General features: G+C 27.2%; 4 protein-coding genes across 9 annotated transcripts in view; 2 read left to right on the forward strand and 2 right to left on the reverse strand.

The window, feature by feature from the left end:
• The window catches only part of LOC102670652 (IQ motif and SEC7 domain-containing protein 2), a 79000-nt gene extending 78714 nt beyond the window's left edge, over positions 1-286 (reverse strand). For 2 of the 3 annotated variants that reach the window (XM_006607699.2, XM_006607700.2), the window contains exon 1: positions 1-286. The gene's annotated coding sequence lies outside the window, so the exon portion shown is untranslated. The other variant, XM_006607697.2, reaches the window with a different exon arrangement.
• Positions 287-1039: 753 nt separating this feature from the next.
• On the forward strand, positions 1040-5919 carry LOC102681710 (myotubularin-related protein 14). Its single transcript, XM_006607696.2, has 6 exons — positions 1040-2759; positions 2896-3452; positions 3991-4310; positions 4393-4855; positions 4914-5249; positions 5327-5919. The coding sequence occupies exons 1-6, from the start codon at positions 2673-2675 to the stop codon at positions 5493-5495; spliced, it is 1932 nt and encodes a 643-aa protein (XP_006607759.1). The 5' UTR covers positions 1040-2672; the 3' UTR covers positions 5496-5919.
• Positions 5777-7102, reverse strand: LOC102681581 (peroxisome biogenesis factor 10). Its single transcript, XM_006607695.2, has 3 exons — positions 6735-7102; positions 6413-6664; positions 5777-6345 (listed from the first exon to the last, which is right to left on the reverse strand). The coding sequence occupies exons 1-3, from the start codon at positions 7020-7022 to the stop codon at positions 6028-6030; spliced, it is 858 nt and encodes a 285-aa protein (XP_006607758.1). The 5' UTR covers positions 7023-7102; the 3' UTR covers positions 5777-6027.
• Positions 7103-8138: 1036 nt separating this feature from the next.
• LOC102681176 (ras-related protein Rap1) overlaps positions 8139-15217 on the forward strand; it is a 41936-nt gene continuing 34857 nt past the window's right edge. For all 4 annotated transcript variants that reach the window (XM_006607693.2, XM_006607691.2, XM_006607692.2 and 1 more), the window contains exon 1: positions 8139-8795. The gene's annotated coding sequence lies outside the window, so the exon portion shown is untranslated. The remainder of the gene's footprint in view (positions 8796-15217) is intronic.

Raw genomic sequence — 15217 nt, forward strand, 5'->3', positions numbered from 1 at the left:
TCGATACTGGTCTCACGAACGTTTCTCTCGACGAGATCAACGAGATCACAAATGGCACGCGCGTCCACTATCAGCACGCGGCACATATAGAAACGCCCCCAGCCCCATATCCAACACGAATATCACATAGGACGGACACTCTGTCCGTGAAAAATCAACGAAGAATCATCCACGAAACAACACCGTTTCATCGCGTATTCGCCATCTTGCATCTATTGCCACCTCTCGGCTCGTGTCAGTCCTGATTCACGATCGTTCCTGTTCCAATTCCATCGAATCGTTTGTCCAGAAATACTTAATTGCGCATGCGTGTTTCGTTGGTTTGCTGGAACTGGAGTGGGTTTATTATTACTGTCGTTATCGTAGCGAACTACGCCATCTCGAATTGAAACATTCAAATGATATGCTTTCTTTTTCGATTTTTATTTTCTCAATAATCGAATCATTTGATTTAAATTTTATATACTATTTCTTTTACACTTTATATCAATTTATGAATTATCTAGTATTCTTGTTAATTATAGATATAATTATATCTTTCAGCATTATTATTTTTTAAAGAAATGTTGATATTTGAAGATTCAAATATAAACAAGGACATCAAATTTAAATAGATTAGAATATTTTCAGTTATATTTTTTGTTTAGATTCACATTTTTTATATATAAGATTGTTTATATTTTTGAAATAATAGAAATAACGATATGTTAAATTTTGAAAATTTGTTTCATGTATCAGAATATTTACATATACTAAAATATCGGATATAAATTTATACGCAAATATTATACAAATCTTAGTAAAGCGAATAAATAGTTATAAACTTCATTACTTCATTATTGTCTTATCACAAAGTTTCTAGAATTATTTTGAATAAATAAATATATAATAATAAAATTATTTTCTAAATTTAGCATATATTTTAAAAATATTTATAAATAATATGTTGAAAAATCATAAGTGATTACATTTCGATATATCTCAAATAATGTTTTGCATATTTATTAAATGTAAATTTACAATACCATCAGAGCAAAACACGCGGTCTCCACATTACAAAAATAGGTTATCTTTCTACGCTGCGTTTCACTTCGTACTTTCGTCTTGCTAAACGACTGATTTCCGCTTCGTTTGTAAATCATAAGAAAAAAATATTTTTGTTTTGTTAAAACGCGATTGTTTTCTCGTGTTTATTACCGCGTGGGTGAAAGGATAAGACATCAAGGTCGATGTACTGATCGTGATAATCAGATCGACAGCGAAGAGGGACATTCTCGTCCTTTTAATAACTATCTTTAAATGCGACACGTGAACGTGGTGATAAGGAGATAACAGATTTTTCGGTGTATAACCGAGAAAACATTGTGAACAAAATAAAAAAGGATGACAGTTTATTCAGAACAGATTCGAATTACTGCGCGTAATGTAAAACATATTTTTTCGGGTGTGATATTTAGGTTATCTCATTGGATCCTTATCGAGATTGAAAAACGATGAGATGCCATGGATATACCCGGTGATAAACTTTCCGTTTTCATTTTCAACTACATCATCTGATGAACATTTTATGAATGTTATCAAGCATTAATTAATATGTTTGCTACAATGGAAACAACGTGCTTGACTTGAACTCAGGTTAAGCAATTCTATGGAGCGTTCTCTATTATTGTTATGACGAAATAATTGCTCAAATTCCTACTAAAAATTTCTGTAAATGGAAAATTCCTCCTGTTCAGCATCTGTTATATTAATAAATAAAAAAAATTACGACAAGAAGAAAATAATTTGAATTAAATTTATGATTGAATGTAAAAAAAAGAAAAAAAAAATTAAGAAAAAAAATATATTTAATTGAAGAAGTGAAACAAGTGTAAATTATTGAACTAAGGAAAATAAACGAAATATACTATATAATACTTGGACTCTCATAATCAAGACATTACTGATTTCATTACTTCTTTAAGTTATATATGAAAATTAAAATTTTACTTTATAAAACAATAGTTTATAAATTTAAAAATACTTTATTTATATTATAATATTTTAATACAATTAAAAGAGAAATATATGTTTCTAAAATGAATAATCAAAGAAATATATGTTTAAATATAAATTTTCTTTTTAAATATAGTGCTAATATTATAATTTACAATTGTATAATGTTTGTTTAACAATATTTTATAACAATTATTTATACTTATTTAAACAAATTGTACAAATATTAAAACATTTTTAAAATGAAATTCATGCTTTCTTCTATAATCTTAATTATTGCTACTTTTTATTTTTTGAATTACACAGCATGAGTTTATTTTATAAATATTTTATTAATAAAATCATCAATATATTCTAAAATTTAAACTTTTATGTATTTTATACAATATCATGTTCTCATAGACCTATAAACTTGTTATGTTTACATTGAAAGTAACGTCCTTTAAACTTAAGAAGAAATCATGACAAACAAAAAAAAAAATCTATAAATTGTAATGTGGTATATTTCAAATAGTGTTTGTGCCATTCCTCTCATATGCAAGATATTGGCTACAGTTAACAATTCATAAGCATTCATATAAAAATTATAGAAACTTAGAATCATTCTAGAGAAAGAAATAAATTATCTTTTAGTTAAAATTTTTGGATATTATATTCTTAAAAAATTTACTTCAATCATGACAGAAATCACCATTCAAGATTTACAGAAGCTTCTCATATATTTCTCAAAAAATACTTATAGAGCCAAGGATGCAGATAGCACGGTAACTTTTATATATATATATACATATACATATACATATATATATATATATACATATATATATATACATATATGTACATATATTTCAATGGATTAATCTTTTTTCTTTATAATTCTAAACAATACTTTTTTTTTAGAGTCAAGCAATTATGCAGAGATGTGTTCTGCTTATTGATTTAGATTACACTCATTATATCATAAGCAATAATGATGGTGATCTCAGTGCACATTATCCTAGCCATCTTATTATTTTAGATGGTGAGAAGAGTAGGAATCCAAATATGTGTGATACGCCGCCACCACTGCCTCGCACAACAGAAACTATATATGAAAACACTTTTGACTCTAACAGATTGAAGGATTTGATAAAACAAGCTAGATTTGCTAGGTGTCGTTCTCGATTTCCACTGCCCGTAATAATGTATAAAGGTAGACATGTATGCAGATCAGCTACTCTATCTGGAGGACCAGAAATTTATGGTAGATCCGGACTAGATTATTTATTTGCTGGTAGTGAAGGTATAATTTCCATTCAACATCAAGTAGATGAAGCTCGTGGAAGTGATTCTGTACTTAGTGAGTGGCAATTGTTTGATAAAGTTAGGCATCATGACATCAAGCTTCTGAAATTTCTCAAAGTAGGAACTATTATTGACTTCATGGTTGAGAAGAAGAAAGTAAAATTTGGAGTAAAGTAAGTAAATCAATTTTAATTGATAATAATTTTATGCATGCATTAATTGAAAAAATTAATTGAGAATATTATCTGTTTTTTATTACCAAATATTTCTTTTATTTGAAATAAATTATATTGTACTTTTTTAAACATTATTTATAATATTAGTATTTATAATATTAGTGTAGAAATAATTAGTATTAAGTATTTATATATTATGTATATTATATTTTGAAATGAATTTTAGAGTAAATATATTAGATATTTTTAGATTATATTTTCATAGATTATATTTTCATATATTAAAAATTTTTGTTACTTTATTAAAATGACAGGATAAATTTTTATTCAGTTCTCTTATGATCAAAGTATAATTGGATATAGAGATTTAAAGAAAAAAAAAGATAGAAAATAATTAAGAAAGCAATTTTCACTTCTTCACAGAGTCAATGAAGTTTCATAGCAATTAATAGCATGATTAGTTTTTTTATTTTATGAATTTACTTTTCAAAAGACTTTAAAGACTTTAAACAGAGCTTTTTTATTCAATACTCAGTGTGACATCCTCAGAGAAAGTAGACAAAGAGAAGAGGTATTCCGAATTCACCTTGATTTCATTACCATATCCTGGATGTGAATTCTTTAAAGAGTTTAGAGAGAATGATTATTTGGCTAAGGGCTTAGTATTTGATTGGTCTCAGACACATGTAGATGCGCAAATCGGAGTGCCAGAAGATTCAATTTCTGCACAATTACGAATCAATTGGGATGAATATCAAGTCTGGGATTTAGTCAAATTAACTCAAAATTATTTGAAACTTATATTACGATATTTAAATGACAGTGGTAATGGGATATTAATTCATTGTATCTCAGGTATGTCTTTTTTGCGATAATATAATTTTTATAACGTAATATTTAATTTTATGTAATTAATAGTACATAATACTATTTATAGGATGGGATCGCACACCTTTATTTATTTCATTATTAAGAATCAGTTTGTGGGCTGATGGTGTAATTCATACATCATTAAACGCATTTCAAATTCTTTATTTTACCATAGCGTACGATTGGATGCTGTTCGGCCATGATTTAGAAGATCGACTAAGTAAAGGAGAGGAAATATTCTTCTTTTGCTTTTATTTTCTAAAGCACATTCATGATGAAGAATTTAGTATTCATCCGCGTCATAGCAAATCTAGACACACAGTTCTACGCAACGACAGTGATTCACAATTAGATAACGTTATGTTCGATAGCGAATCGGTAGTGACATTGAGCTCAGTCAGTTCTAACTTAAGTCTGAATAGTTGGTGTAGTTCTGTTAGTCAAAATAGCAGAGACAGTCAAGATAATAATCCACCAGCGGTGTTTCACTGTTCTTCCACAGAACCTCAAGATGACAGTCAGAGTAACGGGTAAAATATATTTATTTTCTACGTATGTAATATTTTTCTGTAATTGCTTCTTTTATAGGAACGTTGTACCATGGTCATTTTATCCTTCTCCAAATAAAGAAGGAATTGCTCATGGATCACGATCACCTTTACCACACAATCGAACTTCTCCTGTTGCGGTTCCTGTACCTGGACGTCTTCGACAACGAAATGAATCCTCTTCGTCGGGTGGCTCTTGGCAGATGATATCTGGAACTGGAAGTTTACGTGGTTCCACAACTGCTAATGCCCCGCTCACAGATGGACTGACAACTAGTTTAGCTTGTAAGCCTCTTTGTGAAACTTTTACGGGACATACATCTCAAGAATCGAGTACGACAATTATTGAGGATGAAGTTTGTGCGTCGTCGGCACAGTAAGTATCATATTATTATCAAAATTATTATAAAAAAAATTATAAATTCCGTAATTTTAATATTATATATATTTTAGATCTCGCAAAGAAAAATTACAGTGCTTAAGAAGAATATTTTATAATGCTTATAGTCATACAGTTGGGTTTCGAATGAAAGATAATTCCGAATCGAGTGGCTTTGGTCAATTACTCGGTAACTTTGCTGAAAAAGTAGGAATTCTTTCCGTTCAGCGCACATCCTTATGACTATAACGTCATTGACCTCTCATCCCTCTTCCCACAATTATGAGTTTATTGTTATTGACTCCTTGATTCAAGTTAGAATTTTATAAAAACGCTATACAATGAAAATAAAACAATTGTACATTATCATTTATGTGAATAATGTGTTGTTATACAAAAATAATAGCGCGTATACGCGTATTATGAATAAAAACTTGATATTTTTGTATATATATATATATAATATTTATATGTATATATATATATATATATATATGAGTGTGTATAAATGTGCGCGTGTGTTCTGATTTTGCTTTACATTTATTCTCGATACATATATATATATGTGTACAATGACTGCCATCTGTATAAGATTATTATTAGCACAGATGCATAGTAATTGATGTTCAAAAACAAATATAACTATAAATTATAATATTAAAACGCATAAAATAGTTCTAGTAGATCATTTATCCTTAACTTAATAATTATTTAAAAAAGAAACATTTGCATATTATTTTTATTAATTTATCTTTTTAAATATTTAAAAACAATATTACAAGTTCATTACATGTACAATTCTAGAAGGTACAACATGTTCTCTACACAGTGGACATTGTGGTTTAGTATGCAACCAATCAGTAAGACAAAACCAACAAAACAAATGACCACAGGGTGTGGTAGTTGTTGGCACTTTTTCAAGACACAACTGGCATATCAACTTATTATGTTTCTCATCAAGTATTGAATATTTCTCAAAATGATTTTCACTTTTGTAATTTTGCCAGATTTTCAACATACACTGTATAAGTGTAGCAATTCCTAATAGCCTCAATCCTGAACTGATAGTATCAGTAGGCCGATGACCATACACCTTTAAATTTAAAAAAAAATAATGGCAAATATCAAATGTTATTGTAACAATACTTTACAGTAATTACCTTTGCATAATCTATTCCTGCTATTCTTTTACTTAAACTATAATATCGACCAAATATATAAAATAATCCTTTATGCAATAATATAAAAATAGGTATTATAGTATACATTTTTGATATGAAAGAATTTAAAAATACTATAGTTGTAGGAGTTAATTTACTGTGAGGATGATTAATTGATAATTCCAATTGTTTTAATAATCTTATCAATGCTTTTTCACCAAAACATTCTAAAATTACTGCCAATATTCTTGCCTAAATAATAAGTAGATAATGCGTATTAAAAAAATATATTGTATTTATTTATGATATTTTAGCTACATACATATATAGATGGAACTTTATAAGCTTTTAAATTAGCTTGCACAAGTCCAGTATATTCTTCACCCAACGTTTGATTGCCCATTCCCGATGTAAAAAAAAAATAAACTAATTTAAACGGAATATCAGAGTGAATAAAGGGTAATAAACCCGTTTTCCTTTGCAAAATTTGTAGAATATCGATAACCTTTTCTCGTAAATATTTGACAAAGTCATCATCTCTTTGATGTGATCGTAGAATTTCGCCTTGACTTGCAATATTTAATTTCCGATATTTTTTTTTCATTTCCATAATTGATAAATAATTTTTTTAATTTTATTGAAAATATATAATAATACTGTTTTAGTAAATTAAACAATTAACACAAGGATCGTAATTATCAATATTAAAGATAATAAATAATGAATATTATTAAGGAAAATTATTTTTCAAAACAATCTAATCTAACCTCAAATATTTAGAAAAATTTTTTCACTTTTTGTGCTATTCACTTTTAATATTATTACAATAAAAGAACATACTTATTATCTATTAAGTATTATAGAAATAATAAAAAACTATTAGATGTTTCATAAGAATTAAGAAATATCATCGAATTATGATATTCATTACTGTAAAAAACGTCATTCATGACACGCACAATCATTGTTTCCAAATTTTTGTTAAACTAAAACTATTTTAAATAATAATTTTAGTTTGCGATATTTTTTCTTTGTATTTTAATTTTCATAATATTAAACGATTTTAAACTTAAGACTTTAAAACAATATATTCAAATATACATAATTTAAATTTATGTGAGTTTGAAATATATTAAAATTTTATATATATAAATATATAATACTAAATATAAAATGTTTAAGATACATAGAGCAAATATAAAATAAATTTTTATTCTTAAAGAAAAATTTTCTTAATAAATAGGATTTCTTTTTAAGTATATAAAACAATATATAAAATTTTAATAATAAAAACTTACCAATGTCATAACATTTCATTACCCTATGTTAATTAAAAAATTAAAACGAAATATACTAATTTTTTAATTATTAACAACTAATATTAATTATTTATTTATTTTTTTTATAATATTAGAAATATATGTATAAATAATAATGAAATAAAAAATAAAACACAAAAAAAAAATAAAAAATAAAATAATAAAATAATTATATTTTTTAACGTAAAAAATTTAAATATGATCACGAATATTTTCTAACATAAGAAATGCAACTAATAGATAATATTATAAACACTCTATAAACCATTATAATTTTTTAACTTGAAATTCATATTTTGATTATTACCGATCAATGGAGTCTTCTGATGAGTAGATAAAGCAGACGTATGACGCATTTCTTACATTGAGTACGCCATCTATATAGTTATAGTTATATAGTCACGGGCAGAGGCCAAAGCGGCGAGCAGCAGAGAGGCATCGCCCTAGATAACGGTAGAATCGTGGGCTGGTGTCGTGCTGTTTTTTCGCGAAAGTGCTTGAAAACCAAAAGAAACGTAACGAAATCATTCGCGAGAAGAAGAATCGTCATCCGAATTAAGATTGTTTTCTCATGGTGTGTGAACAGCCGTCTTGAGCCAGTGATTATCGGTTTTTCGAGACGACCGAACAAGAGGACCGTGCCCCGAGGAGCTTTGGTGCACCCGCGCCGCGCGAGACATTCGACCAGTGCGGAATTTCTGAGCCAGTGATACGTTCGTTTCGTTTTTAACTTTATTTCGTGGCTCCATATTACTCGGCACCAGTCCACGGATTCTCTTCAATTGCTTTCGATGTGTTCGTTACGCCAACGGGACGACGAACCGAGCAGAACAGGAGTAGGAAGCGAGTAATCGCCGGAGAATCTCTGTAGATTGGGATATAGTGGGCTGTGAACAAGGACGGAGAACGGGAAAGAGAGGGAGACAGTGTACGAAGGAGTGCGCGAGGAAGAAAGAGAGAGACGAATAGAGTGCGACAGAAGGCCATTAGATTCAAGGAGTACACGGATGTATATACGTCGATTGTTCACTGAACAAATTTAACGAATATTTTGAAGACGCAAGGTAAGAGAAAACCAATGTCTCTATAGGGATATATAGTTTCTAAAAAAAGAACAGCGTCCAACCCCCCGTGAGGTCGTCGTGGCGTGGCACGCCAGGCAAACGCCGCCGGAAATCATGCACGGTGGCCGCCCGCGCATTTTCTCAGGCGGTGCCCGATCCTTCGTTGATTTTTAAGATTAAAAACATCTATTTATTTCATTCATTTTTTTATTAATTCTTTCTATATCGTTCGATTATTATTTATGTGTTCTTATAACGATCTTTTTTGCTCACACCAATTTCTCGTGTCAAAGAGTATCTCTATGGCTAAAAAGAAACCAGGTTTTCTTACAGGTTAGGTTCGACTATCTCTTCTCTATTGAATCGTAACGTTTCGATTTATCGAATTCGCGATAATAACGTAATAATTGAGATTCGCGCGAAAAGCAAAAGTTTAGTTATAATATACCGGCAAGGACAAACCGGCTATAGAGACTCTTTGTCGAATACTTTCGCCTGTTCGTTTTTCTTGACTGTTCGATGATTCACGTGAGTCACTGGTGGCGCAGGAAGTGACTCGAGAAGAAAGAAACCCGGCAACGTGCAACGGTGTTGCTTTGTGTCTCGAATATTTGTTTCTCGTGTTCAGAAGCTATGTTAAAATATATATTTTTGCAATTTGATTCGTTCGATGCGTTCGAGATTCTCGAATAGGATCTATCGATTTGAGTATAATGTAATTCTATATTAATCGCGCATGAATTTTCTTCGTGTAAAAACAATATGTTATGTAGTAAAAAATTATGGCGCATGATCAATTTTGTGCTTCGAAGAGTACAATTTTCGTCATAATTGGTTAATTCATTGTCGATGTTCTTAGTCCATCGAATTTGACATAGTAGATTAGCTACCATTTAAGATTTATTGATACACTGACAATTGAGCTATAAGAGCAACTAATTATTGGCGCTGTTGAATCAATGCGATGAAGAATGCAGTGTACTGTCATGTGATCTGTAAATTCTGTTTCTATGGCAGTCATGAACAATCATTTTCGTGGAAATTGTATTTCATGTTCTGCTTAAATCATTTATGAAAAATAATTATTTTAATTAATAAATTAATAAATATGTGTATTTATTTGTATTTATTATTTGTTATTTATAATTTGTCAAACATTCATTAATAGTATTTTATTTTTGAAAATTTGTGATTTTTATATTTATATAATAAATTAAAATAATGAAAAATAATGAAACTTGTAGAAAATAACATTGAAAACAAAAATGGTGAAGGTGGCATGGAAGTTATCAGAGACAAAATAGATAACGAGTCCGAAAGCCGCGTAGCTAATTTAATGAGTTATTTTTAGTCGCCTTTTTGACATTCCATACGTCGGTTTATTTTATATCCGTATTTAGTTGATAGAACAAATCGTATAAATTAAAATAATTTATTTTTGAATAATATTAATAATAAAAATCTTACATATTAAAATAAAAAAAAGAAAATACGTTTTACAAAAAATTTTTTAAATATTTATCTTAATATTTTTTTTTACAATTTTTATAATTAAATGCAATTAAAGAAATTTTTTTATTATTTTTGTAATAGTTAATGTTCATTATTTAATATAAGAATTTTCGATATTGATACATCGAAAAAAAAAATATAAAAAATAAAATTTATTAATGCAATTTATATGAGATCAGATGATCAAGTATTTTATATTTTTAATAATAAATTTTTATTTTCAATAAAAAAGAAGATATTAACTATTCTGTAAAAACAAAATTTTGTCGTTAATTTTTTTTTAACATCATAAATGAATTATTCGTTAAAAACCACGTATATAGATTGGACAAATATTTTATATTATTTTTATTTGAAGAGATAATAGGAGATATATTTGTATCTGTATTATATATTTCACGTTCGGTTCGATTTAAATTATAGTATGAATAAAGATGATTCCCTGAACAATATTGCCGTGCTGTTGCCGCCGTGTATGTGCGCACGTGTGTATGTATGTATGTTTTCTCTGATAAAAAAGCAAATTCCAATCGGCGAACGAACTAACTTATAAAGTCCTGAAAATTTCACACATATTTTCGGGCGTGACGCAATATTTGAGATAACGAGAAGGAGCCGGACATATGGGGAGAAACAAATTCGTCGGATCAGAAAAAAACACATTTGGATAGCACATTTTTGTTCCTTGAGATAAATACATGAGAAAATATCGTGCTGTGATAAAGTCGAATACCTATACTAATGATGAAATTCGATATGGACAAAATTGACAGATTGACAAATTGTTGAACGTTTTTGATATTTCGTTTCATACTAATAAGATAAAAGAAGAAAGAGATTTTTTTCATTAGAAAAATATGATTTATCTTTTTATACTTTTAATTTTTATATTTAAATTAAAATCATCAGTTTAGAAAATAGCAGAGTTTGGATATCAATTGATCAATTTTTATTTCATAATCTATAATATCAGAATAAACAACTCAAAGAATAATTAATAGTTAATGAAAAACATTTTATAAATATTTCTTGATATAAATTATTTTGATAAAAATTGATAAAATTAACTATTACTTTGACTCAAAATGAATTTTTTCAATAAAAATTTATCAATTTATATATTTATTTATATTTATTATTTATATATTTGTATTATACTTTATATATTTTAATCAAATCAGCAAATGTGGAAGTGCAACTTTTGTAAGCACAATAAAAATATTTCGAATTTCATGATGACATTGTACGTCATCGAAAAATAAAACTAATGAAGATGATTTCATTTGAATGCATGCTGATTGAGATAAATATCGACCTCGGTTTCTATAAATAGGAAGAGTATATTATAGAATCTATATAGTATTTTTAAATTATTTTTTTATTGTATTTTTCTTAACTTAAAATTCGAAATCTTGGAAATTTTTATAAATTCATAATCATTTCATTTTCATAAATTTTTAGAAATTTTATTTTAAATTTAAAGTTTTTATAAATTAAATTTTTATAAATTATTTTTCCTAAATATCTTTTTATTTTTGAAATTTTGTTTTTTTGAATTTTTTTTTTAAACTTTTTATATTATGAGAATATATATTTAATTTTATATAAATAAATTAAACAACATTCATTCTTTTTCAAATAATAAAAAATACTGTCGCGAAAATTAGATAAATCCATAAATATCTATTATACAGATATTTGCATGATTATTATATCTTCAAATAAAACATAACTTTACTAGTGTTCATAGAGTAAGGTTTCGTGCAAAATTACTATTACGTTCACTTGGCGAGACGAGAGTGACTCATGAACTAATGCAATCATTCGTAACACTCGGTACGCGAGAAATGACGTAACGAAAAACGTATCGCGTCATATCCGCGTTGTTGTATGACACTTTTCCACATTTTATCGCATTACTGCTTTGCTCACGCTGGTTCGATCTCCATCTATCTGTCTGTATTTTATCGTTCTCCGTATTGAAATCTTTGAAACACCTTCATATTTAAATAAGTCGAACAAATTATTTTGTTTATTAAAATATTGTTTCTATTTTGAATTTAAATAATAATGATACGTATGATATAAATTAAAATATTATGAAAATTGTTTTTAATTAATTTTTTAAAATCTTTTTTAACTAGAAATTTCATTCTACTCTTATTTTATTAGTATCAATGAGTTTTATCGATGATCCATTTAATTTTATTTAATTTCAATTTTTGTATTCCTTAAACGACAAAGATCATCAATAGTATAAAATATAGATCAAAAATAAAAATTAAATTTAGCTTTTTTTTTTTTTTTTCTTTTTTTTTTTTGAAGAGAAAATAGTGTTTTAAAATTTTGTTCAAATTTGAATATTTAAATGGGATATAGAGAATAAAAATAAATGTTTGAATGGCGTGATGAATTTTATTAATTCTAATTCCAAGTTTGCATTTGTAATTTACTTTCACAACATGCGTGTTCGCTTTTTCTTTAGAAAATTCTATCGAATTTGCCTACCCTTGATAACTCGACGCGTATTTATAAGTTATTGGTTCTTTATTTATAGTATAAACTCGTTCCATAGACTTTGACGAATAAATGGTTATCGATACTTATCGATACTTATGGTTTGGTTTAGCGAAATGCTTTGTATTGAGCGTAACTTAAGAAAATCTCGTTAAAGATTTAGTATCTATTTTTAAAAAGATTTTTTATTTTTAAACTGTTCTGTATAAAAAAAAAGATCTAGAAATAAAGATTTAACTTTAAATCATATCTACAAGTCTGACTGGATCTAGGATTAAAAATTAAATTTTGAAATGATGATCTCTGATATTTTTAACAATATTTTTTAAATAATCAAATTAAAAATTCTTAAATGAAATTTAGAATCTAGAACTTCCCTTCAATAAAAATGATCTAGAATAATTAAATAAAGTAATTTCCAAATTAATGTTAAAAAATAGGATATAGGATAACATAAATGGAATTAAAAAAAAGCAATCGTCATTGTCTGTAAGTGGCTTAATATAACTTGGTAGGAAGGTAAAGAATCTAAGTACAGTTAAAGGGAGGAAAAAAAGAGCATTATAAATTAGCAATGGTCATTTAAACGGTTATGGAAGCGACGATATATCCTTGATGGTACTTCTGGCTGTGAGCTATATTTCAAACAGCGATACATAGCTTGCTACTAAAACGGTTGATATAGATGCACGCGTTATGCCTTTGTAATCGATAGTTTCGGACTAGTCTCGGTTATATCCCGATTGCTATAGCACGATTATGCTGTTAGCTCGAGTTCCACGAAATCTATTGGGTGTTTCTAGAGAATTTTTTAAATCTTCTTTTGTGCTCGTGGATTCGTATGATATTGTATCTTTACATTTACATTTTTGAAGCAGGAATTCGAATAAGACTTCTTGATTTTGGTCGTTTTGAAATATAACCTCGAAAATGAGAATAAATTTTTCATTAGATCGGAAAAAATTTACCACACAATTGGTGTCGAATATAATAGGAAGTTTAAATTCTATAATTTTGAAAATATAAAAATTAATTCTCAATGTTTTTATGCAAAAGTTTGTGATTAATGATTAAAAAAACGAAAGAAAATTTTGCCAAAATATTGAAATAGTATGAGAAACTATTTAATGAAAAATCACTATAATTGAATTTAATTAATTGTTTTACATCTCTTCGCGAAAAACTGAAATATAACAAATGTGAAATGAATAAATTTTCTACAACAGCTAAAACATCCACAAATTAAGAAATATTAAAAATTTTTTCTTAATCGTAATGTTATTCATACGATGTGACGATACGATTATTTTTAACTTGTACTACTTCCACAACAGGAAACAAAATGATAACAGACTTTACCTCGATTATAAAAATTCCCTAAAGAAACATGTTAGAAACATGTTTCTGTTCAATCATTTGTAATTTTTCAAAAGCTTCGGTCCAGAACATTCTGATAATTAAATATTCTGGCAATTAAAAATTAAAATTTCTCAAGGAAAATTCCGTCGTTCTTTTTATCAACGAGGTCGACTGAATTTTATTCTTGTTTTTTATTACACTTATCTTTTTTAGTTTTTTTTTTAAGTTATTGATTTAAAAAAATTTATTTATTTATATAAAAGATTTCTGATAGAATCTTCTACCAGATTTCGATGTATAAAATTTTATAGGTACAAAATTTTTAGGGTCTTTTAAATTTTATAGATAGAATTTATGGGATCTTTGAAATTGTATATGACATAAAATTTTTAGAATTTTACAAGTATCGGATTAAGAAGAAATTTTATATGCATGAAATATTTTAGAATGTCCTGTATTTTATAAATATTTAAATTTTATGGGTATACAAATTTTTGAATCTTTTAAAAATATCTAATATAAAAATATTAAAAATAGAGACAAAATTTTTGATAAATAAAACAAAATCTTTGATAATAAATAACGTATTTGAATAAAAAACAACGTGTAAAAATAATAAATTCATTCGTAGTGCATTAAATTTTTCATTTTCAATTTCTTAAAATTGAAAATTGAAAAATTCCATAAAATTAAAAATTATTCATTGTAAAATTAAATTCTACAAAGAATATTACACCTTGAAATTTTTATTTTTGAATATCATCGAGCATGACATAAAATAAATCCTTTTTAAACCAATGAATGTTATGTAAACGAATGCATCTTATCGAGATTAGCTGCGATCTCTGCTCGGATTCCATCGATGTTATCGCGTTTAATGTGCACGGTTAATTTCATCGTTGCAGTTAGAGAAGGGTATTGTGCGACGCAAACCGTTCGATATGGAAATCGTTTGCAAACGAGTCTTCAACGGAATGAATAATTCCATTCCTTCGGTTTTTTTTTCTTTTCTTTTCTTTTTTTTTTTTTTTTTT

The sequence above is a fragment of the Apis dorsata genome, unplaced genomic scaffold (assembly GCF_000469605.1).
Source record: "Apis dorsata unplaced genomic scaffold, Apis dorsata 1.3 scaffold_10, whole genome shotgun sequence".
Taxonomy (NCBI): Eukaryota; Metazoa; Arthropoda; class Insecta; order Hymenoptera; family Apidae; genus Apis; species Apis dorsata.